The 26,941-nt window shown below is 33.0% G+C and overlaps 1 protein-coding gene across 1 annotated transcript in view; it reads right to left on the bottom strand.

Annotated features, from left to right (window-relative positions):
* ADGRL3 (adhesion G protein-coupled receptor L3) overlaps positions 1 to 26,941 on the bottom strand; it is a 558,496-nt gene that overhangs the window by 100,841 nt on the left and 430,714 nt on the right. Inside the window, exons 12-15 of the mRNA XM_049790056.1 lie at positions 10,744 to 10,927; positions 9,749 to 9,871; positions 6,591 to 6,799; positions 5,989 to 6,165 (exon numbers count right to left, since the gene is read on the bottom strand). Of these exons, the coding sequence (XP_049646013.1) occupies positions 5,989 to 6,165; positions 6,591 to 6,799; positions 9,749 to 9,871; positions 10,744 to 10,927 (693 nt within the window). The remainder of the gene's footprint in view (positions 1 to 5,988; positions 6,166 to 6,590; positions 6,800 to 9,748; positions 9,872 to 10,743; positions 10,928 to 26,941) is intronic.

Below are 26,941 nucleotides of genomic sequence, written 5' to 3'. Positions count from 1 at the left end.
ATTGAGAAATGTTGGAATCATGGACAAACATACAGATCCACAATCACTGCTCCTATATTGCAAAAGGCAATAAAAATAATAGAGTTTCGAGGTCAGAGAGTTAGTAAAAGAGTTAAGTCATTTGGCTTGCATAGTCAATTTTACTTTGGCCCCTGCCACTGTATATGGTTTCCAAGACAATAAAAATCAATGTTAAATTCAGCTGACACAAAAAATGTAGACTTTTTTTTATTATTTGTGAAGAAGAATAATTATTTAAATAATTAATATAATATAATATAAGTCATCTGATACTAATCTAGAGCATTATAGTGCCCTGCAAAGGTAAATTGCTTTGAAACTTAGGTTTCTGTAAACCAAAATATCTCTCCATATACTATATTCACAAGAACTATTGAAAGAGAAGGCATCGGCATTTATATTATTTTAACAAATCTGCTTAACAAAATGGATGAATTCCAAAAGAGAAAAGATTTAAAGTACCAGAAAAACTAATTTTTTATATATAAAGTGAGTTCTCCTAAATGTCAAATTAAAACAGGCAGGTAGCAATTGAAACTGAAAGATATATAGAGAGTCCTTCCTCTGCCCTTCCAAACCATGGCAATAAGTTTTTGTGACATAAAAGGAAAAGCAGTGATTTGAAGAAGTTTCTCTAGTCAGTAAGTAGTCTTAAGGCTATCAGGACACAACCTGACACTAAATTCTGATAAGAGAAGCTCCAGCAGGAACAGAGTCGAAAGGAAGGTCAAAGATCAACTGATCTTAACCCTTCTCTCTGACAACCCCAACACAGCTCTAGTGGGAAAATTGTAAGAAGTCTATATAAACCAACTTGGAACAAAGAAACATACATGTGTTCCCTGGGCCCATGAACATGGTCCCTACATGAACCTGTTACTTGCATCTCCACTTTTGAAAAGTGGACTTCCTTACTTTCATGTGAGCTGGATTGCTTATCAGGGTTTTCTCCACCTTTGAAAAAGCCTGAAATCTCTCTTAAGTACTTTACTCTTCTTTTATTATCCTCTCTCCCCTTCCTCAGTATTAACGGTCCACGAAAGCCCACCTTCTCAAATAAAGACCACAAATCTTCAGAAAATGCAACAGCAAACAGGTTTATTGACTCTAGCTAGCTGGGGTGACTGGCTCTGTCATATGGACTAAAACATGAGGTCCTGGGCAATTTAGGGAAGTGTCTTTTATAGGTTTATGGAACCTTAGGAGGAGGGTCGATATGGAAAGTAGGGCTTGTAGGATGCACCAATCCCTTGTCCAGTTTCAAACACTATTTTCAATAAGATGAGGAGCTTGTCCTTTTCCAAATAATGCGAGAACCTTAGGAGGGGCCAGCAGAAGTCCATTCTTTTGCCCAAATATGTCAAGTTCCTCTAAGTAGGGGCTTTTGCTAATGGGCAGTAGGCCACTGAAGTCTCAAGGTGAAATTCCAGAGCAAGAGGATCAACAAGGTGAGGGTGGAGAAAGGCTAATCAAGTATCTATATCTGATCACCTATCTGAGCTATTATAATCATCTAACATCTATTTTCATAAATTTTTCCTTAACACTCAGAATTTCCAAATAAAATCTATTTATACTTTACTACTCATCTCCACCTGAAATTATTTCCTGTGTGGGAAAGTCCAGGCAGAAAGACACTTGAGACCTTCACCAGCACCATAATAATGAGTTTTCCATCTAAATGTGAGGACAATTAAATGTTTCTTGTAATAGGAGAACTCTAAAGATCTCTGAAGTAGTGAAACAGTGGTTGCCACCTTGGGCATCCCTTTCTTTCTACTGTCATCTGCTTAAACTGATTTAGCAATAACATTTCTTTCAACAATTTTAGCAAGCTAAGTAAAACCTCACATTTTCTCTCTGGATAGATGGCAAATTTCCCTGAGACCAGGAACCTGTTATGTTTATTTCCATCAAAGTACTGGGAAGATTTAATTTTATAATTAAAATTATAGTAAATCTGAGCAGTATCAATGAGATAATAATTTGAACAAAAACTGAGATTAAGGGATCTAGCTGTATATATATAATTTGAGTAAGGCCACTTACTGACTAGAAAAACTTCTTCAAATCACTACTATATATATACATATACATTTATAGCTAGAGAGTAGGCTATAAAAGGAAAGAGGTCTAATTAGACTTAGTTTTCCAGAAAGTCAGGGAAGCCAGCATGGCTAGAGCTAAATGAACTATAGAAAACATCCATTAGAAAGGCCAATAAAAGTTAAAGTCTGAGGTAAAATTAGGGATTTTTGCTTTCTCTCATATAAAGAGCTCTTCAGATGAGTCAAAGGTATGAAGTACTCAATTTGCATTTTAAAGAGATTACAAAGCTGTTTTTGAGGAGTGACTTGCTTTGACTTGTTTAAAAAGAAACCTAGCAACTACTGAGAATAAACTTGAAGGGAACAAGATAAGAGCTGAAAGACCTTTAAAGAGGTTAATGAAAACATTGAGTTAACATGATAGGGGCTCAAATGTTGGTGGCAAGGAATGAAGATCCTGAGTTGCCAGAGGGATTTAGTATGTGGTAAATAAATTTTAAGAAACAAATAGTTGAATGGCATAGGTCCAGATCACCCAAAGCTAAGCTTACTGATTTCTTAAGGAATTTTTTTAAATCGCACACTTCTAGAATTATGGGATTTATAGCTTAACTGACCTATAACAACAAAATTTGAATTAGAGTCTGGAATTAGGTAGAAGTTAAAATACAAACCTGAGATAACATGATTCAATAGTTAAAGTCATATAACAATATGGGATCACTATGAAAAAACATTAATGCCTAGACCCCATCTGAAAAGATCTCTCAGGTCAGAGCAATAATAGTATTAGTGCTGGAGAGATAAGAAAGAAGGAAGAGAAGGCACTTGCCTTGTTCACAGATCTGGAACTTTAAAAAGTCCCCTGAGCTATGCCAAGAGTTACCTAGTATACAGAGCCAGAGTAAGCCCTGAGGTGTAGCCCTCAGAGTGTAGTTCCCAATGACAGTGCTTGAAGATAAGAAGAAAAGAGGCCTAAAAAAGAAAATCTAAAATGACAAGCTACCAAGGGTGGAAACAAGTGAAAGTGTACTAATTCAAATTGAAAAAACAAAACCAACAGAATTTATCTGACACAATTTTTTTACAAGTTATTAAATGCATACTTCATATTCTTCAAAGTAGAAAAGTATCTGTCCATTTATATTTAGCATTCATTTATAATACATTTACTTATAATAATATAGCTTCAGGCATGCAATATTCCAACACCATGAACCCACCACCATTGTCACAGTTCTTTCACCAATATTTCAGGGTTCCCTTTCATCCAACCCATTTCACTTTCTTAGCAAACTCATTTTAAAATATATTAATTATTGGGGCCGGAGCAGTTGTGCAAGTGGTAAGATGTCTGCCTTGCCAGCACTAGCCTAGGATGGGATACTATATAGTCCCCCAAGCCAGGAGCAATTTTTGAGCACATAGCCAGGAATAACCCCTGAGCGTTACCAGGTGAGGTCCCCAAAACATATATTTATATATAAAATACAGTTTTGATAAGGTATTTCCAACAGTATTAATGCTTTTGGTATTTATAATTAGTACATCTCATTACCTCCTACCAATGTCTTGATATTACATTCATCACTCTTTGGCATTCTTTTGATGGTCAGGAGTTTGCCATTACTTATTTGGTAGCTTTCATTTCCTTTCTTTCTCTTTTTTTTCTATATTCCATCATTTTATAAACCTCTCTGAGGAAGTCCATATAATATTGATGATCCTATTCTGTGTCCCTACGTTGGAGTGTAAGTTTCAATTACAGCACAGTGAATTATGAGAACAGTTTTACTTCTCTGACATTCCCACCCTCTAAACAATATGAATTCCTTGAAGCCTGGAAGCTTCACTGAAATTCTGGAACCTGGTAATATCTCTGACAGATAGAAAAGAAGTTACATTTATAGAGAGCCTATGGTATAGGAGGCGACATGTCAGTAAATTTATTTAGAAGTTCAAAGATTTTTGTGAAAGAATGAAAAAGTAGCTGAATGAACAGCAGAGAATCTCAGATAAGGGTGACTTATTCCACAGAGCTCTTGAGTAAATATAGATACATCAGGGCCCTGTCAACTAATTGCTATAGCAATTCATTCAGTTATGTTTCCTTTATAGATTTTCCTGCTTTAACTAATGCTGCATTTCTTACTGTACAAAGAGAGCTGTTTGGAAGACATTAGTCTAATGAAAGCATGGTCATTCTGTTTTCTGTAGACCTAGTTCTATGAATGATGATTTGGTTTATTTAATGTTTTCTAAGTTATTCATTATAGTTCATAATATTTTATACATTTTAATCTTTTCATTCCATTGTCTTAAATTATTATTTATTTCTATTTGATAGAAATTATACTTTTAGGGAGTTGGACCACCTCACAATGCTCAGAAGATACTCTTGGCAGTGTTTATGTGACCATATGGGATGCTTAGGATCAAATCTAGCTCAGCTTCATGCAAGGCAATTGCCTTACTCTCACTCTGGCCCTAAATGTCACATTTTTCAATCAAAATGACACTTAGTCAAACAATTTAAAATGCTTGCAATAAAAGAAATCCATGCACACATTCTATGTAATTGACTGCTAAAGGAAAATACTGATTTTAAATTTCTTTTTTCACTAGCTGACATACAGTAATTATCACAACCAGAATTCTGATGAATAGATGGACACAGGTTGTTAGTCAATGACCTGTGCAAAAAAGGGGTGTTTTGTTGTTGCTTCAAATATGATATATTTTTCAGAATTTGAGTTTTTTTGGTTTGAATTAAAAGAACAGAAATCTAATGATATACTAATATATTCCAGGCTTAAATATAATATTTGCTAGTGTAGTCAACCCTAATAAGCTAGCCAATTACTGATACTCTGACAAAATACAATTTATAATCTTTAAAAGAACAAAATTTGAACAATGCTGACACAGCTAAGATGATTCTTCTCTTATAGTGCTAAGAGAGCATCAATTTGGCCTTCCCATGGGGTGCTGTATACTTTCTAGATTCAATTACATCGAACACTCTCTTGGATAGGGACCAGGGATGTGGCTCAGTGGAAATGTGAATGTTTAACATGTGTAAGAACTAGGATAAATCCCTGGTACTGAAAACATAAAATTTAAAAATTAAAAAAAGAGAAGAAAATAAGCTTGACTGACATTATATGGCACAGTGACACCAGGTAAACAAAACTTTGCTATAGTTTGTACTTTTAAGATGTGTTGTAAGTAATAAGTGCCTCTACTTTTCACTGATGTTAGAAATAAGAATTTACAAGTATATAATTTCTTGTTACCAATTCATTTACCCATCATTTTATCTAATTATTAATTTTTAACTCTATGACCTAAATATATCTGAAATCTAAATCCTCATGATGCTCAAATGGGAGTCATATTTCTGACTTGGAAACTACCATTTAGATTATTTTCCCCCTCAGAATAGTGTCTATTTACAAAGACAGAAACCATTATAAGAAGTTGGAATTTGCTATTCCTTTCAATCCAGCATTTGTGTATAGTGCTGCTTTCTCAAGACAGATAGACAGTATTATTAGATCGTATATTTTGCTTCAAATTGTCAAGCTATCAGTCCCCAGTATCCTAATCTTTATGCAATAGTTTTTATTCTGGGCTGTTATATCTTGTGCTGTTCATGCAAATAAAAGTATATTTAACTTCTTACAAAATTGCAGCAGTACTGGGGAAAATTTTTCAGCAGGATTTCATCATATTAACAATCTTTTATTAATAACAGAACAAAATTCTTTAAACTATCCATGAGTATAATGTTCTTGAGCTGAACTACAATAAGATCAAAAAATCATTTTAAATGAGACAGGCAAACAGAATTAGGAGATTTACAATTAATATGCTAATAACATGCTAGGGTCCTTTTATGTTATAGCATATATCTTACCTTAACCTCCACATGTGCCATCAGAACAGCAAAATTGGTTAGGTGGTTACAAGAACATGTCGTATGTGTCTTATTTGTTGTCAGCAGTCGACAGCCTTGTGTTGACCAATAACCTGTCATTGTGCGCTTGGAATAGCTCCAAAATGAACAGTTAGGGTTGAAATTTTCCTCAGATTGCTATCGGGAAAAATAAAATTAACAGAGCCAATAATTATTTTATAATCCTGCAAATTAGTAAGCATTTTCTTTACACCTAAGACAACTTTATTTTCTTTCTGTTTTAGTAGGGCTTCTATTACTTTTATATAAAATAGTTCTTATAAGCATAAACAAATTTGAATATATATTCCTTTTCATTCCATCTGATCTGAGGTGAGTTTATTTTAAAAAAATGGAAGAAATAACACAGAAGTATTCACAATAACATAAATATTTTTAACATGAGTACTTTTATATCTAAAATTACTCTATTCATTATAAAATAAAATTACTATATTATAGGTAACTAATAAATGTCAAATAACAGGGAAATAAAATAACATATTTTATATTTAAATAATAAGATATATTTTAGAGTACAACTATTCACAGCACATACCTACCTTAATATGTTTAACAGTAAACACCACGGGATCAGCCAAATAAACCTTATTACTAAATTCTTTGTTTATTGCTGCTGTAATAACAGGAGAATTGACGATAACAGAATGATTGGTGGACATAGCTTCTGTTCCCAATTTCATGCTCGCATTTTCCGTGGACAAATAAGGACCCAAGTTGTTATACAGGACAAAGGCCACTCTTATCTCTCCTAAAATAAATACAAATGTGAAATATACATAAGAACAAACTCTTGCTCGTTTGTATCTTCACATGCAATTGCCTGGTTTAATAATAGATTAATGAAAGCCAAAACAGTATAATGTTTATTCACATTAAAAAATAGAGCTTTCATTTTAATCCAAGTATTACATCATTTTCAACAACTATATATCAGTTACAAAAAATCTATGGAGCATAGCACAGTGATTAGGGCAGTTGCCTTGCGTGGGGCCAACACAGGTTCAATCCCCGGCATCCCATATGGCTTGCTAAGCCTGCCAGGATTTCTAAGTGCAAAGCCAGTTGTGACCCCTTGAGCATTGCTGGATGGGATCCAACCCCCCCAAATAATAATGAAAATGATGATAAATATAATAATAATAAACCTTCTGTCATTTCTTCTACTGTCCAAGCATTTTATGCTTGTTCAGACCTAAATCAGAACCATCAAAATGTCTAGCATAAAAACAAGTTTTATTTGATTTTAAGAAAGCAGATTCCTTGAATAAGATCCTCAAATCCACAGTAACATAATTTAAAAAAAAAAGCACAATTTTGAGCCTGAGGGACAGTGAACTGGCCCCCTGTTTAAAAAGTTTGAGGACCCCCTGCTTTAGATGAAGGTCTAGTGACACAAGGTTGCAGGAGGTGGTGTAATAGGAACAGAGCCTTCACTTCACAGATGTCTGCAGTGACATCTCAGCAATAATTCTGTGCATAGGCACCAGATGCTGCCAGTTTTCTTGATATTGTTTGTGTTCTAAACTAATCTTGCAGTTTCCTGTGATTCTATCCTTTTACAACAGAGTAAAGAGATTATGATAACAACTATATAAAAAAAAAAAAAGAAGAAAAGGACATTTTGGTGGGGATGGATACCCCATCGTGGTGGTGTTCAGGGCTTATTCCTAGCTTTGCACTCAAGGGCAACTTATGTTGGGTTCAGAGACTCTATGGAGTTCCCAGACTTAACCCTCTTGCTAGGTGTTTACCTGCTGTATTATATTTTAGGCCCTAAATAAAGGCAATTTTAATCTTCCAAACCACTTCTGTTAATATAGTACTAAGCAATCAAAATACAACACACAGTGAGTTTTCACATTATTCTCTCTAGATTTAATTTTATAAATGCTTATTTGGGGGGGGTTTCTAAATTTAAAAAGGTCTGTTTTCTTCTTGTAGTTCAAAACTTTTCTTTTGGTCTAAAAATTATAACCATATTTTATTTTATTATAAGTCATTGGTAATTTATACGAATTTCTATTTGTAAGATAATGTTCTTCTGTCATTTCTTCTTGTCTGAAAAGTACATATGGTCACATATTGTTGTTATTTTTTCCACTGCAAATTATTCTTTTTAAGGGATGTAATACACTGAATAAAATGCTCATAAAAATAATTAGTGTTGGGGCATGAATGAAAGCATGGATTCTATCCCCCAGCATCCCATATGTTCCCCCAAGCCAGGAGCAATTTCTGAGCGCATAACAAGGAGTAACTTCTGAGTCACCGGGTGTGACCCAAAAACCAAACCAAACCAAACAAAACAAAACATTTAGTGTTTTGGATTTGTATTTCAAAATGTACATAATAATTTTCTATATAAGTTTATTGGGTGTGTACATGAGTCAAGCATCTGAATAATGGTTTATCCTTACAAAATCAGATAAACAACTCACTCTTGTGGAATTTAATGTTGAGGAAAAAGTGAAGTAACGGGCAGGAAATTTAATAATACTAAAATTGAATAATCTATAGTTTCAATTAATAAATGCTGTGATGAAGAATTGTTAAAGAATTGTCAATGGGGTAAGTGTAATTAGAAAAGAGTGAGGAAAAACCTTACATAAGGTATAATTTTGCTGAACACTGAATGAAAAATATAGAAGGTTCCATGTTAAAAAATATCAAAGTTTAATTTGTGAAAGAAAGTGAACAAAATACAAACACTGATATAGGAACATAAGACTAAGATAGCAAACCTTTGTGTACTATTGATGGGAATTTATATCATTGCAGAAAATAAAACACACTGAAATATGAAAAATCAGTTTAAAAGTGTGCTCCCATCCCACCAAAAGTATAACATTCCTTTCACCATTGTCAACAATATCTCAACCTCCCCAAAGCCTGATCCTTGGCAGGTATTAATAATTTACTTAGTATTCCTTGGTACAACTAAATGGTAATTGAATTATTTAAAATAATTTCATTAAAAATTTGTGAAAGTTGTCAAAAAAAAGTGCGCTGTAACCCTTCTTCCTGTTATTTCTCTGGAAAAGTTGATGAATTTCAAATATATTAGGAAGTATGAATTTTTTGCTTGTTTTTATTGTAATTAATTTATACATATATTTAGCAATTTTATTTTTCAAGGCAGCTGCTCATATTTAAAAATTACAGATTCCTTGAAAAAAAAAGTCATGAAAAAGCTCTTACAGTGTAACCAATGATAAAGATCTAAATTCATAATTAAGACTTCTAGTAAAATTTTAGTACCAAATTTGGAAATAAAAATAGAAATTTCTTGATTTTAGAGTTTGTTGATTTAGTTCAGATTCTTGGCACTGACATTTAAAAAGTAATGAACAAACTTCAAATTGAATTCAAAACTGTGGAACAACTATCACTACAATATTATTGGTATAGAAATAAAAAGAAAAGAAGAAAAGAATCTGATTTAAAAAAGGGGAGTTAGTTCTTGAGTAGTTATGAGACATATCATGCCAAGAAGTAAGGGCTTTATGAAAATTTTCACTGACATAGAGGTGAAAGCGCAGTTGCTTTGCAAGCAGCCTACCGTGTTGAATCCATACTATTATATATAATGGTCTCCTGAGCACTGTCAGGAGTAACAATGAAGCACAAAGCAAGTACTAGCACTCAAGGGTAGTTAGGTGTGACTCAAGAGCTCACTGGAAAATAAATTCTAGCTTACCATTTCGGCCATTTTGTTTTAAAGTATTTGCAGAAAGTTGGATGGTGCTTCCATGAATCATATTTTCTGGAAATTTTAGATCTTCTAAATTTCCCTCTGTACTCAACCTCGCAACTTCTAATTCTGTTAATTCGAATAGAAATATTAATGTAAATGGCAGAGAAATATTACTACTCATTCAGAAAATGATTAGAAGAAGCTAAGATGACTTCATACATTATTGAAATTGCTCTAAAATCTAAACACTAGGATTAATGTTTGTGTCTGTCATGTTCCATAGCAGTTCAATAATTTATTTAGAAGTTGTAATATGTTAGCATTTTTCTTTTTTAAGCAAAGTAAATTAAAGTTGTTACATGAGATAAATAAAATGCAAATGTACTATATAAAGTGTAAACTTAAATATTCATGATCATGTTTTTATCTTTATGACTGAATTCAAGTATCTTTTCAAATATCACTTATATCTTATAAATCAAGTAAAATTATTTTTGTAATCTAGAGGTATACCATTATATCAATAATAGTCTATCTGTCAAAATTTTAAATAAAACTATCACATACATTTTATACATAATAAAATAATCTGAAATTCTTTATGAGCTAGTAACACAATTAGCATAATAATTTTATCAAAATGATTTCTTACTAAGTTTTTTATAAATATAATTTAAAGACCTCCTATGTTAGAAGGATAACATTTTTTATTACACAATGTATACACATAAATACATCCATAAAAGCTAAAGATAAATTCCCAAGAACATTCCCAGTCAAAGTCACTGATCCCAGTACAATATATCCAATTTTGGACTATCCTACGAAGGATGTTATACAAAATTATGGAGGTGTTTTTAAGCCAATGATAGATGATAATTTCCTAATTATGGGAAAATATGACAGCTCAATTGACATATATTTACTACCACATAGCTATCTTTTTTCTTCTTCTGCTGGGCAAAGTCTCTGGAATTTCTATAACACAGGATACTTACGAATATTGTCAGTGTTCTCTCTGACAATGTCAGTTTTCAAAAGGTTATCAGCCAGCACAAATGCACTCTCCTCCACAGTGTCAAGCAACATGGTGGCTGCCCGTAGCTGATCACTTGTAGTCAGGTCTCTCCACGCATTCAAGGCCTGTGGCTGAAGGAGGTTGTTAACTGTCTCAACCATTGCCTAAGAGAAGATGAACAGAATGACAGAGGTCTCCAGTGAATCTACAGAGCTGTCAAAATTCCAGGTGTACATGTTGCCCAACAAGCAAGGATCAACAGTGTGCATGAGTTCAGTACCGTCCCCAGCCTCCCCTGTGACATGCTGCAGCAAAAGAATTCATTATTTGCTCTGTGCAGACCTAAAGGAGTCGTTGCAAGGCAAGAGGAAAACCTGCTTTTGTTTTGGAGGAACACAAATAGAACTATGCTTGCTTCTAGAACAAATAACAAAAGCTTCAGTAAGACTATAATCACATAATTCAATTATTTGGATGGGGAATTGTTGACATGAAATTTAAACCAATATTTTTACTATCCATTTCAAAAAAAAACCCACAATGCTTTTTCTCCCCTTTACATTGAATTGTTATGCTGAGCATAACAGCTATTAAAAGGATGACTATAGACAAGACAGTACAAGAATGTGATGCTGAGAAGTTGAGGACTCCCTGGGCAAACCAATTTTTTCGTAGTTAGCTAGCAAAACATCAGAATGGGAGAAATATCAAAACTTACATACTCCCAGGGGCTTTGGATATGTTATATGTGGAAAGAAACCTTCTTCCTGCTGTTTATTATTAGGAAGAAAAATAAATAGTTGGACCTTACTACTTATAGCCCTTAGGTGTTTTTCCTTTTAAAAAAAAAACAGCAGTAGGTGCAAATTCACAGAGAGATAAAGCACCACGTTTGTCATTGCTTCATCCAAAAGAATCATCTCCCTAGTTACAATTTATATATTTCCTGTGGTTTGCTTTATGCTCTAGGTTACAAAGAAAAAACAGTTCACCTAAGGTCTTCCAAAGGTTTCATTCAAACATAAAGAATTGCAAAAATAGAAAAATACAACACCTGTGGTTTGAATGTGATCATCCCTCAACCTATTGATTATAAATTTCGCCTCTAATGCAGAATGAAAATTGAATAAACAACCAACATGGGCACGTTCTAAGCAGTGTCCCAGTGTTTTAAAACCAAACACATATTGTTGACACAATGGCAGAGGAAAAGAGTGTTTTCTTCTGGGTGGTGTTTTCATAGTAACCAAGTTAACAACTGTTAAAAATTCAGCTTCATAATGAAACACCTTGGCTGCCAATTAACACCAACTTCAAAACCTAATTTGCCTTTTGATAAAAGTTGTTTGTCTTGATATTTTTCCCAGCTATTCCAAGTTCTGGCCCCAAATCAGTATCATTGAAACTTTTTATGAAATACTCCTAGTTGAAACTTGAGCACTTTGCATCATTAAAGAAATTCTCATGGGTTTAATGGCTAAGCAATTTCAGACGTAGTGTGCTTAGTTCTGTTATTTATTTTGAATTTAAAGCATGGCCTAGAAGCTGGACAAAAGCATTTCCGAATCGCCACAAAATGCTTTGCTTTCCAGGAAGTTCTCATAGGGGTAATGCCAACAGAATATGCCAAAAAGGAGGTACCATGGTGGAAGGGGAAAAAAAGGTATTTTTTGAAGCCAGAATACCAGACCTCTTGGAAAACTAAAAGCATGAGAGTATTTTTGGAAATGAATACTCTTTTTAATTCATTAGAAGTAATCTAAAAATCTCAAATGCAAAGATATAATTTCTGTTCTTTAAGAATCAGCTTTCTATAAAATGACATAATGATTAATTTAAACATATGTAAGAGATAATATGTTGGGAATAATAACAATACTTATTTTCTTCTTTCCATTATTTTTAATTTTATAAATGCAAACCAAGAAAAAAATTCAGCAAGGCTGAACTCTGGCAATGTTCTAATAAGGGAACTGTTTAACAGTGCAGTCTAGCTAACCTACTGTCAGTTGAGGGCAAATTAATCAAATTTCCCCCCCCCCTTTAAGAAAGAACACCTACTCATGATTGTTCAATTATAAATACAGCAGATTAAGACAAACAAAGAAAAATAAAATACTGTATGGATAAATTCAGAGTATAAGATATAGTGTGACTTCTAAGTTTGATCATCAATTTCAATTTATTAGCTATATGATACAGAGCAAGTTACTTAAAATTTCTATATTTACACTATAATCTGGATAAAATAATAAATTTAATCATTTTTGCCTGGCTCATGTGCTTATGTACAATCTCACATTTAAAATATATTTTCTTGAGACCAGAGTGATAGTATGTTGGATGGGGTGCTTGCCTTGCATATGGCCCAGTCAGGTTCAATTCCTGGCATTAATATGCTCCCCTAAAAAGGCCTGGAATGATTCCTGAGTGCAGAGTCAGAAGGAACCCTGAGCACTTCCAACTGTGGCCCACAAACCAAAAACAAAACAAAATTATTTCCTTCTCATTGGGATTCCCATATAGTGTGGTTCTCAAGATCACTTCAGACTATAACAGGAATACAAAACACCTGTTTTGTAGTAAGGACTTTATTTTATTTTGTTTGTTGTTTGTTTGTTTGTTGTAGGCACACTGGGTAGTTCACAGGACTTATGTTCAGGCTATGTTCAGAAATACTCCTGGCAAAGCTCAGGAGTCTATATGTGGTATCATGAAGTGAAACTGGGTTGCTGCATGAAAGTCTAGCACCCTACCAACAATATAATTGCTCTGGTCCAGCAATTTTAAACCACCAAACCATCTTCATAGCCTTTTCTGACAGGGATCCCAAGTTGTAAAGTAGCTGGGCCAACTTGTCTAGGTATTGGCTATTTCAAGATTTGAACTTACAGACAGTTGAAGCCACTGAGCTATTTGTTAGGTCCCAACAAGTTTGTCTTTACCTTCCCTCCTCTTTTTAATGTGGTGCAAAGGAGTTTACAAAAAGTACAAAAAAAAAATTAGTTTTACCCCTTGCATCACATATTGGAAACAATATATTTATTTTAAAGGGATATTAAAGCCCAATTTTTTGGTCAAGAAAGATATTCTCTGAATGAAGCACAAATAATACCAGATAATGGTGAAGGAAAAAGTTACATTAAAGTGAAATCTCTAATGAGCAACAGTTTCCTAACACAGTCTCCATATATAAAATTACCATATTACTTAACAGTTAAAGACACAGAACCTAAAGGAGGATTTAGAAATATGTATACTAAATAATTCAAAATGTGCAGAGATTTTTTATATTAAAAATATAGAAAAAATGTGCAGTGTGCATCTTAGAAATTTGAAAAGAACTGACCCATTTTTCTGCTAGTTCAATAGCATTATTATGTCTATCTTTTTTTTTTTTTTTTTTTGTGGTTTTTGGGTCACACCCGGCAGTGCTCAGGGGTTACTCCTGGCTCCATGCTCAGAAATTGCTCCTGGCAGGCACTGGGGACCATATGGGACGCTGGGATTCGAACCGATGACCTCTTACATGAAAGGCAAACGCCTTACCTCCATGCTATCTCTCCAGCCCCTATTATGTCTATCTTAAGAACAGTATACTACCAACTATTTAAAAATTCCAAAAATTTAATGAAGACCAATTACTAATTCCTCAATGACAAAATAAGTGCTATATTATATTTTCATTATCATTAATAATGGTTTTTCATTTTTTACCATTAATTTTTTTTATTTTCTTTCCCAAAGATTTGACAGTTGTTTATAAAATAAAAAAATTCATCTAGTTCTTTGTATCCTTTGTCTTCGTTCAAAATCTCTTTAAATACAGCTCTATTTTATTTATTTGATTATAAAAATATGGACTAAAACAACATTAAACAAGCAATGTTACCCGTATTTTATTACACTGGAATATTAAGACATTTTTATATCCAAAATCTCTCATTGACATATTTACACATTAAATATTTTTGTGTTCTGAAATATATAGTAAATTGGGAAGGAAATATAACCTGGTACTGAATTGTCTTATAGAAATTAGTTTTACCATAATGCTTTGATCTAAGATAAAACATTCACTTAATGATAGTGACATGCAGAGACAGAAAACTTCTAAAACTTTGAGAAGAAATTTAAATAGCAATGTCCTTGCTAAAAACTGTTATCACTTTATTATCTTTGCTAAAACATTAAAAATCATAGAAGAGAAGGGCAGTTGAAATTGTTGTTCTAATTATATCACTAAATTTTATTGTATTTTTTATTTTACTGCATTTTGCTAATCAAATAGTAACTGTGACATCTAAGAGAATAAGTGTTTTCATGTTTTGATTTGAGGGAAGTATTCTGTTGATAAATATTCTTAGACAAGATACTATGGGACTTTTTTATGTGAATTATAAATTAGTGTATAAAGCCACTTAGATTCATTTCAGGGTTATAATATCCATATCCTTTGGGTCAGATAATTTTATTACACAGTATTATTGGAAATACTAATTTTAAATTTATATCTAAAGTAAATCGATTTGATTACTTCTAGTATAACAACTGTAGTATGTGTGTTATATGGAGTTTATACTTATAATTGCATTTATTTTTAAACAAAGGAGGATTTACTCATCATACAACTACTGAGAAAACTTTGAAGTCAGCTGGTTCTATATTCCAAAATAAAACTTGCACCATTTATTTCAAATGAATGCAGTTTGTGAAATAGCTCACTATCCAGTGAAAAAGTCATACTTCAGTGAATACACTCCATTTATGCACCAGCTGAAAAATGTCTCTGAAGGTAATGATTTTGCAAAGAGTATTTACAACACATTTTTTAAAAGTTGACAAAATTGACCATTTTGTCAATATTTGTGTCTGATTTTTACAGTATACGATAATGCTCTCAGGGAAGATATCATGTTATTTTAGTCTTCTTCCAAAAAAAATGTTTAGTATTTTGAATCATTTTGGGCACTCAATAGTTAACCACAAATTAACTTGCTCCTCCTACCATAAAAATCTTTAAAGACTTTATCTCCAAAAGTAAAGATAAAACTAGCTAATATAAATCTATTACTTTTTTTTGCCGTGTTTCAAGAATTCTTCTGAGAGAATAAAACAATAGAGATCACAATGATTTGTGATAAAAACAATAACATTCAGAGAGAATTGACAGTTTAAGAGGGAAAAAAAAAAAACAAGACAAAGTGAGGGCTGGAGAGAGGGCACACCAGTAGGGCATTTGCCTTGCACACAACTGACCCAGGATGGACATGGGTTTGATTCCCAGCATGCCATGCGGTCCCCTGAGCCTGCTAGGAGTAATTTCTGAGCACAGAGCCAGGTATAATCCCTGAGCACCACCGAGTGTAACCTTAAAACAAAACAAAAACAAAAACAAAAAAATCCCCAACAAGATAAGGTTGTAGTGAAGCCAGGTCAATATCTTAATAATATATTCACTGAAAAACTTCAGAGAATATTTTAAATGTATTAAAATTCACTTTCAATGTAATTCAAAAAGGTATTAATATTATATACAAATAACTAGGGATGTTTAAGAAAGAAGAAAACCTGGGTCTGTCCACAATTTCCCTATACTGTATGCAAAAGGCAATAATGCTAAGAAGTCACTGTCTATAGGAAATTAATAATGAAATTTTGATTATGAGGATTGAGAAAAGATTTCATAAAGTGTCTGTTTTTAATTAAACACTAGATAATAACCACAAATCCCTTGACAAATGAAAGGTAATTTAAATTTGATAAATAAAATAAGTAAATTAAGTGCTTAAAATATGGTGTTTGGTGCTGGGAGAGCTATTACAGTGGGCAGTGTGCTTGCCTTACAAGCTGCCATCCTATGTTTGACTCCCTGCAGCCACTTTGGGTCATGTGAGCACTGCCAAGAGTGGCCCAAGAGCATAGAAACAGGAGGAATAGCCAAGCCATGCTGGATGTATCCCTAAAAAGAGGGGGGTGGCGACAACTATATCTTTTTTCTTTGGCAACTATTATATCTTGAGACTACTTCTTGGTCATGTACTAGAATAATCATGATTCTTTTTCTCAAATAAATATTATTTTTATTATATTATTTTATTTTTCAAGTGAATAGTTATATGGAAAAAAGGTGAATAAAGTAAGATCATAATGAATAAATGAGTATGCAGGTCTTAGAAGATCTTGTATATGTTCATAGTTGACATTTAATTATGCAGACAATGTACATATTTTGGTGTCATACTATTTAGTTCTTGGGGAACCATGAAACACCAATGACAAATTTGGGGCTTCTTCGTGGAAAGCAATAGTTTCAGCCATTTTTCATTTTATTAAAATCATTTCCCTGGCCAAAATTAATATTTTTGAGTAAAAGGTTTATGTTTATATCTCAGTTTTAGAAAAACATTAAAGAAAAATTAAAAGTAAAATTACAAGAGAGACTTGCAAGATGGTAAAATAGGCAAGATATTTGCCTTGAATATAACAGACTTCCTTGTGATTGTCATACTCAGGAGCTTATGAATACATCAGGAATGACACCTGAACACAGAGCCAGATGTGGCCACAATTTTTTCAAAACAGGGGTCAGAGCCATAGTACAATGCATGGAAAATTTCTCTTGCATGTGTTCAACAGGGTCCAATGCCTACTTTGGTAGACATATGAGTTCACTAAATCTGCTTAGACTAATCTCTAAAGTAAGCACAGGGAGTAAGGCCTGAGCATACCATGGTAAGACACCCAAACCAAACCAAACGAAAACACTTCATACAAAACAAAATACTAAAAGTAGAGTTATGAAGCCTAGAAAAAATAAATGGAGGATGGGATAAAATATATATTAAATCCATAAATTATTTTTTGAACGTTATTTTGAATTGACATGATGGAGTGATAGTACAGTCTCTGGCATCCCATATGGTCCTCAAAGCATGCCAGGAGTGGTTTTTGAAGCTAGAGCCCAGAGTAATCCCCTGAGCACTGCCGGGTATGACACATACACCCCTCAAAAATAGTTTAAAAATTAAATAATAAATTATCATTAGAAATTAATGTCATTAGAACATGAAGTGTATTTAAATCAATTGCTATTTGAAATATTAATTCAAAGTTAATATTTGAAATGTTAATTTGCTATTTTCAAATTAATAAATAGCTACATTCTTTAAAAATAATGCAATTTTATTTTCTTTATTTTGAATGATTTTTCTTTTGATTTGTCACGTGTTTATATTATTAATGTGACATTGTATTATTACACTGCATATGACTTAGTGGACATCATTAAAAATGAACATGTGTATATACCATGTTGTACATAACTATAGTTCTTAATATGTTCCCCTAAATGTGGATTTTATATTTAACATATTAGAATCATTATATTAAATATTTATATTGCAGCAAGTATATCACAATAAAGTCATGCTTCAATATTTTTCATATATTAATCTCAGAATTTTAATATATATTTATTTATTGCATTAACTTATCATTTGAAAAATTAAAACACATTTTCTATAATTTTGTTTTTTGATAGCAAATAAAACCACGTCAGTTGTGAATAAAATAATATGAAAGTTAAAAATCATTTCTGAATAGGGCACATTGTACTCCATTCTATGTTTAGATATTGACTGAAATCAAACTTTAAAGGTCAAATGTTAGAAGAGTCTTCAAAACAGTTTTGTACTTGCAGGGTTTTTATTAGAAGTTGAGTCTCTGATATTTACACATCTGATCAATAAACTTTAGATTTATCTTATAATCACTATCATTTGATATTATTAAGCACATAGTTGATAAAATTTGACCTCCTTTTATATTATAGATATATTTTGGCATTTTCAAGCTTCAATTAAAATTAGATTGTAAAAAGTAATTGACCTTTATATAGTAATATATTTTCACAACAGAAAATGATAAGGCTAAAATTTCAGCGAAAATAATGAAAAAATCTATCTTCAAAATACATTTGCAAATTAAAATTATTTATAAAAATATGAAAGTGACTATTATTGTTTAGATTGCATTTCTTTAGAGTTAAGTGGCTGCACATTGCTAAATAGATTTATAATGTGCTACAGGAATTAAATGGATCTACAAACATAATTCAAGCTTCCTGCTAAATCAACATTCATTCAACAAATATTAACTAAGTACTTTCATTGGAATGCTGCAAGAAAGACAAATGTTCTACCTAACCACAAAGGAATGATAATATTGTAAGGCCAGATAATTTAATTAATTAAAATACAACTATACAAGTAGGACAATTATGGGAACACAGAATCCAAGCTCTATATAGAAGACATTGTTTAGGAGAATTCCAAACTAAAGTTTAATATTGACAGTGAGGCAAGGCATACAGTCTGTGATCTCAAGCAGACAAAAAATAAAATGGGGAAGTTGGAGGAAAATTAATAAATTTTATATGTATTAAGGTATATATACATACACACAGGCACACACATACACGCACACATTTATTGCTAAGAGTGCGAAGAACCAGTTGCAAGATTCTTAACTATAGGTTTATTTTCAAAGAGGCTTGCAAACCATCTTAAGACATTTGTAATTCTTCCTGAAGAGATTAAGGAGTCACTAAAGATTTAAATTAGAAAAGTAATATAAATTATAATGGTTAATATCTACTTAATGTGTTCCATACTCTCATCATAATGCTTTATCGCATCTACTCCTTTAATTTCACAATAACGAAATGAGGTTGAAATGATTATTATCCTCATCTTGCAGTGAGATAATTGATAGTATTCTGAAGAATTTAAGTAAATTGCTAAAGGCTAATTAGCTAACACAGAACAATACCAGGGTTCAAATCCATGCATTCTGGCTCAAAGATGGAGATTCCTAAGATACTTAAACACATTTTGATTAATTAAGAAGTCAGTTGATGAGAAAAATATCAAAGTGCAGTGCACAGATTTTGAGGTAGGCAATGCAACGGAATTCACTTGAAATTAAACTAAAAGAAGAAAAACATGTTTTTAATTGCTACAAAGATAAAAGTTGAACAGACTTTTGGGAAGAATGTATAAAGAATAAAATGAAATCTGCTTTGCTTATTTTCAAAGCAAAGCCTTCATTACAGAACATTATAAAAATACTTTAGGTAAAAAAAAAAAAACAACTCCCTTGTTGTTCTTTGATGTGGGTTTACACCTAGCAGAGATCAGAGATTATTCCTAGCTCTGTGCTCAAGGATCATCCTGTTAATTTTGAGATGGGCATAGTTGATGTCAGGGGCTGAAATGGGATCACTCATGCAAGATAAATACTTTACCCTTCCATTTTCTATCACTACAGCCCTATGTCAACTTTTTCTATTCTTTCTCTTTCTGTGAGTATATGTAAACTTGTATTTGGTATTTAGAATAACTGCATGAAGAAATGCAGTGGTCTAAATAGGAGTTGTCTCTAACACTCTGGCCCCAGAGTATAGCGAGGAGAAGAAAAGAAACTGAGTGTAGGAGGAGAAACACAAATATGAAAGGATGAAAAAAAAAAGAAAGGATAGAGGCCAGGAGCCAAGTGGTGTCAGGTGCATTGGCAGAGATAAAAAATAATAATAATTTTAAAAGAAAAGAATTAAATATCCAAGCTAAAGTCAAGAACAATGGAATAAAGACCCAAACTCTAACCATCTAACCTATAAATAGTTCTTTTATACTAGCAGGCTGGGGGTAAAGGATAGTGGTTGGGATACACTTTGGGAACAGGTGGAAGGAGGTCAATGCTGGTGGTGAGAATGGTCCAGATTCATTGTATGCCTGAAACCCAACTATGAAGGAATTTGTAAATCAAAATGGTTTGAAAAGTTGTTGTTTTTTGTTTTGTTTTGTTTTGGGGCCACACCCAATGATGCTCAGGGATTACTTCTGGTTCTGAGGTCAGAAAATTGCTCCTGGCTTGGGGGACCATATGGGATGCCGGGATTCAAACCATCTGTCCTGGATTGGCTTTGTGCAAAGCAAACACCCTACCACTGTACTATCACTCTGGCCCTTGAATAAAATAAAAATTTAAAAAAATCATTATAAAATGATTTAATAGAATAAACACATATAAAATTTATTTAGTATTTTGTATAAACATAGGAGATTAAATGAGAAATGGTATTCTTTTATAAAACAAAAGAAGTAAGTTTATGGAGAAGTGACAAATGGAAGGTAGTGAAATTTTGAAAAGTAGCAAATTGTAGGAAAATTACTAAAAGAAATATGGAAAAAATAAATAAAATAAAGACTATTTCATTAGTATTATTTTCACAAATTTATTCTACTCTTGGCTCAAAAGGATGTCTTCATTATGATAATGTTGGAAGAGAAAAGTTTCAGCCCTTAAGACAAGCTGGGGGTAGGAAGGAATCTGGGGACATTGTTGGAGTGACATGGACACTAGTGAAGGGAATGATGTTGAAAGATCATATGCATGAAATTTAATGATCAATAACTTAAAACATTGCATTTCATGGTGGCTCAATAAAAAACAGAATATCTCCTATGGCAAATGGGAATTTTATAATTTGATTTTTAGTAGAAAAGAAGAAATTAGAAAGTCCTATTTTTATTATTTCTTATTTCCCCTAAATTCTAAATAATAATAGTCAATGTGTCGATTTTAGGGGGGTAATATGTTCTTTTTCCATTCAGTTTAATCTTAAACATTTATCTGTTCTTGACATACAGATATAACTAACAAATTTAATTAAATTTGCTGAAGGTATCAATCTGTTATTACAAAAATATGGTAAAAATAAAAGAATGCTGCAGAAGCAATAATCACATAGTATTAAAGAGAGGGATAGTTCCCAGGCCCATCCTAGGATCAGCACAAAGACCAGGACATCCACAGAAGATGGATTAAAATGACAGTGAGGGAACAGAACTTCTAGACCCACAAAGAAAGACATAATCGTAAGTTCAACTCCTTGACCACTGCAGATACCAAGACCTCTAGATACAGAGGTCTGATGTTATCACTCAGGACGGAGCAGAAGTCTTCCATACACCACAAAAGCACCAAGGGCAAAGTAAATGAACCTGAAAGGAGTCTATAGTTAATCCCATGACAATATACTTCAAGAGTGGAGAAACCCTGTATCTCTTAGGCAAAGGAAATTCCTTTTCAAATGAACCCAATATTTACTGTGCATCTGCAGGAGGGAAAAAAACAATTTATTATTATTATTTATTTATATATATATTTTTGTTGATTTAATTGTTGTGGTTTGGCTAATGAAGTGGATGTCTCCATTTATATTTATTTATTTATTTTCTTCTTTTCTTTCCTTATGTGCTCTGCCACATTTTTTTTTATCTCAGTACCATGGCTTTTATATAGTGCTTACCCTTTTGTTTTGTTTTGTTTTGTTTTTTGGAATGCTCACTGGATATTTTATTTGATAGTTCTTTATGTACTGTTGTGGTGTTTCACCTTCTTTTTCCCTTTCGTCTCTCAAACCAAGGAATAAAGCCTCTAGAAGGACTCCGCCCATTTCCGGAGTATCTGATTTTTTTTTTCTCCAGGTTATTACTTTTCTCTTTTTAAAACAAAACCGCATAACTTGAACTATCTAGCCACGTCTCCCGTCTCCCAATTGGGGGTGGGGATAAGGGAGGTACCAAGACCAAATAGGTGTAAGACCACTAAGTAGTAAGCTAGGCACAGAAGGGACCACTGATACTAGCAGCCCTGGGGGTGAGGGAAGAAGTTATGGGAAGAAGGACAGAAACGGAGGTGGAGGGAGGACAATTCAGTGGTCAGTGGTGGGAATTCCCCTGATTTTATGTTAATATGTACCTAAAAATTATTGTCAATGATATGTAAGCCACTATGATTAAAATAAAAATTATATTTAATAAAAAAAGAAAAAAGAGAGGGATAGTTGAAGAAAGTAGACAGAAGAACATACATTAGAAAGGAAACTAATAAAAGAGGGTAAGAAATTCACCATTTCAAGATCAACTCAATCATAAAAGTATACCAAGACATTTTAAATTATGTAATAATTCTCTGTATTTATTGTTGCTATTTTTCTGAATAAGTGGTACAGTTTGTAAAGTAACTGGTAGCCAATGATAGCAAGTTAATTTGGTTGGTATAAATCATAATGCAAGTTATTCTTGAGAATATGTTTATACCTGTACTTTTTCTAACATTATAATGATGCTTCAATTCATGAGCTTCCCATCTCTAGAACCATACTATAGATAAGAATAAAGGTGCTACTGAGGGGAGAGTAAATGAACATGCAAGGAATCTATAGTTAGGTGGAGAAACCCTGTATCTCATTAGAAAAAGAATTCCCTTTCTAATGACCCCAATATTTACTGTGCCTATGCAGGAAAAAAACAAACTAACAAAAAAACCAACACAAAATAATCTTTTTTATTTAGTTAGTTTTTATTTGTTTGTTTTTGGTTTGGATATTTATGTTGTTGTTTCCATTTTTTTCTTTTTGCGCTCTGTTATGTTTTTGTTTCAGGACTGTGGTTATTATGTGGTGCTTCTCTTTATTGCTGTCGTGCTCACTGGATTTTTTATTTGATATTTCCTTTTGTATTGTTGTGGTGTTTTGCTTCCTTTTTCCCTTTCTTCTCTCAATCTGAGGTTGAGAGCCTCTAGAAGGACTCTGCCCATTTTTGGCTTATTTGATTTTTACCCCACTTTATTGCTTTTCTTTTCTTCAAACAGAACCACATAACTTGAACAATCTAGTTCTGCCTCTCAAATTGAGGGGGGAAATAATGGAGGGTACCAAGACCAAACAGTTATATGATCACAAGTAGTAAGCTAGACACCGAGGGAACCACTTATGCTATCATCCTGGGGGGTAAGGGTGGGAGATATGGGATGCAAGATGGGAACGGGGATGGAGGGAGGACAACTTTGGTGATGGGAATTTCCCTGATTCAATGTTAATATGTACCTAACATATTACTATGAAAGATAACCACTTTGGAAAAATAAAAATTATTATAAAAATTATTATATGATTTGGCTTAGGCCTCAGAAGAATGGGCATTGCCCACACACACCTGAACAATGGATACCATCTATTGAAATAACCATAATTGTCTATAACATTACCAGGATCCAGGCCTCTACCAGGGAAGACCTACCACTGCTTTGGCATTGACTTACTCCAAAGAGTGCTCTCAACACCCAGACGACTCAACAACAGCCTGCTTGCAGGGCAGATCGCTCCGCATTTAATGGTATGCTGAAACTAAATGATGCTCCACATCAGACTGACATCGATGAAAGAAATGCACAGAATCCAGAATCTTTAAATATAAGAATCTGATACCAACAATAGCTAAAGTGTGAAAAAGTTTTACCGGGACCACGGAGAATGACTCGGGTTGGACAGACTGGTATGCCTGGAACGCGGAGTGGTCTTATGCCAATAAACTTCTGGGGTGAGGCCTTTTTGTAACCAGGTCAAGAATTTTTTTCCATTTTCCCCATTTTTCTGGACCTATGCAAACAATGGTGATTGCCACTATCACACCTTTATTATATTTTTTTTCTTATCCTTTAAGGAAAAAATACAATTTACTGAACTTAAAAACAAATAACTGTAGTAGAATGCCTGTCTCGAATACAGGCAGGGGATGGTAAGGGGGGAGGGGTGAATGTTACACTGGTGAAGGGGGGAGTCCTGTTTGTGACTGTAACCCAACTATGATCATGTTACTTAAATAAAAATATATTTAAAAAAATTATTATAAAAATAGAAATAAGTTTATTTTCTTCTTTTAAAAAGAATAAAGGTGCTATAATGTAATAGTATGGAACAGTTTATAGGAAAGCATTATGAAAATGAATAAAATAAAGGATATATCCTCTTGCAGCAAGGGAATGGCATTAGGTTTAGGCTGTATGACAGGAATCCATTCAATCCTGGTAAAAAAATGAACCCCTTAGTATCTCTTATTACAGCCCTGGAGATCGCTAAGCATCAGTGAATGTGGTCCCAGTGGTCCCCAGCACTACATGCTTGAGCAGCATCACATTTTTGGGCTCTCTCATTAAACTGTCTGGACTGACTGGCATATCACTGGGAGTGGCATCTAGGCCACTTGTGAAATGCTTGGGAGATCCCCTCATGAACAAATCATTGAAAATGCTTTAAAAAGTCATTTTAAAATGGTCTTTTCTAAAAAGGTACAGAAGAAGTTGATAATACTGATTGCTTTAAATGAGAATAGCTAAATGACTGGCAAGAGGCAGATTGCATGATATTACTATAAGGGCAAATCCTCAAATACCCTAGAGTTAGCAATGCAGCACCTTGATGAGAAAAAGACATTTTATTATTCTACTTTTTGAACTTTAAAACATGTACCTATATTAGCTATTCAACAATTACTTACAAAATGTCATATGAAAATGACTTGAAATGACCTCTTTCCATTTTAACAAAATAATAGCACTCAGACTATAACTAAAACAACTAAAAGAACATTTAACATTGTACTAGGATTCAAAAGTAACCCTATTGTATTGTATATAAATCTAGGGTAAGTCATTATTTTAAAATTGGGTGACGATATAAATATGCATCATTAGAGGAAAAAAATGTAGGAATCAGAAAACTAGCTTAACAGGATACTATGCAATGCAGGATGACACTTAGAGTTAAAGGCCAACATTACAAAAAGAAGGGACATTGCTAGGAACAACATTTGAACAATGAGCTGAGAATGGCCCCTGAACAATGTAAGGTCTAGTCTAAAAATCAGGAAAAAAAAAAGATGCAAGCATTTTTGGTTGTATTTCAACGTCTAGTTGTCCACAACTACTCCCTTGGAATCAAAATCATCAGACAAAATTTTGAGCTATTTGAGCTATATCCCCTAATAACACAATATTTAGTCATGAATAATAGAAAAGGGCAAATTTTCTGAAAATATATTAAAGGAAAATAATCTTTTGGTTATTTTTCTTTTTCTTTTTTCCTGTTAGGCATGACATAATGACAGGAAGAATCCAGTAAGAAGAATCCAGGTCCTTAGGCGAAAAGCCTATGTGTCGATAGCAATAGAATAGGAAAAACAGATGGAACCTTGGTATCTGGGGTGGAACTTTCACACTAATCTTAAGGTGCTTATCCTGCATTTCATTCAAAAATAAAACCCTGGTTTGCTTAAGTTACCATAGCTAAGCCTGTGTCATGACCAGATGCACAAAAATTTTACTTTAGCTTAAAAAGTATCAAAATTAAATGTCCTGAAAAATAATCATTTGTTTGGTTATAAACTATCAGACAATTACTGTCCTGTAAATTCTAGTTTAAAACTTACATTTTTTTTTACCTGCATCAAAAAAGCTAATGATCATTTTAGAAATCAGGATTTTAAATCGTTAAGTAAGACTTTTTATTTGTATAATTTTTTTTTCTAGCTAGCTCTGCAGTTAAAATGCTGTTAGAAAAATAACATACTAAGCTGATGTTCATTATCTTGCCTTTGTGTAGAAATAACTGCAATTTATAATCTATGTCTTTAAAAGTTTGAGAAGGGTAAACGTGTATTCAAAATGCAGTGATGCGCTCAAGTGGATTTAATCACAATTAAAAAATAATTAAGTAATGTTTTCTTAGGAAATTATGAGACAAGAGACTGAATATAACATGGTGGGGAAAAAAGTCTGTAAAATGTTTTCGTTTTAGGTGAAAACATTGCATTAAATACAGAAGACCTTTTTTTCACTCTCATTAGAATTGCTTCCTGAAACATTCACAAACCACATATACACACAGCAGCTGGAACATTTGTTTATTTATAGGAAATGTGCAAAATGGAAGAGCCAAAAATGACTCTCTGTAAGGCAGTCAGCTCTTTCTCTTCTGACATATTCACCACAGGAACTTTCAGTGATACCCACAAAGTCCACTTTGCATGTCAAAGTGGACTTCCATTATCAACAACTGTCATTATCTATGGGAAATTTCTGAATCATGAGGCTTATGAACTGTCACTTCTAATAGGTTAAGGAATATTGGTGTCATTTATTTGCACTGATTATTTCATGAAATCATTTCAAGTTTACATCAAATGGGAGAAAATATGTGTCACTTTCTCTTTGCAGGAAACTACTCTGATTTTGTGTATGGAAGTCACTTTCTTAGATCTCAATGATTTTTT

Source organism: Suncus etruscus, chromosome 16 (assembly GCF_024139225.1).
Source record: "Suncus etruscus isolate mSunEtr1 chromosome 16, mSunEtr1.pri.cur, whole genome shotgun sequence".
Classification (NCBI taxonomy): Eukaryota; Metazoa; Chordata; class Mammalia; order Eulipotyphla; family Soricidae; genus Suncus; species Suncus etruscus.
This window is presented reverse-complemented; position numbering and strand designations above follow the sequence as displayed.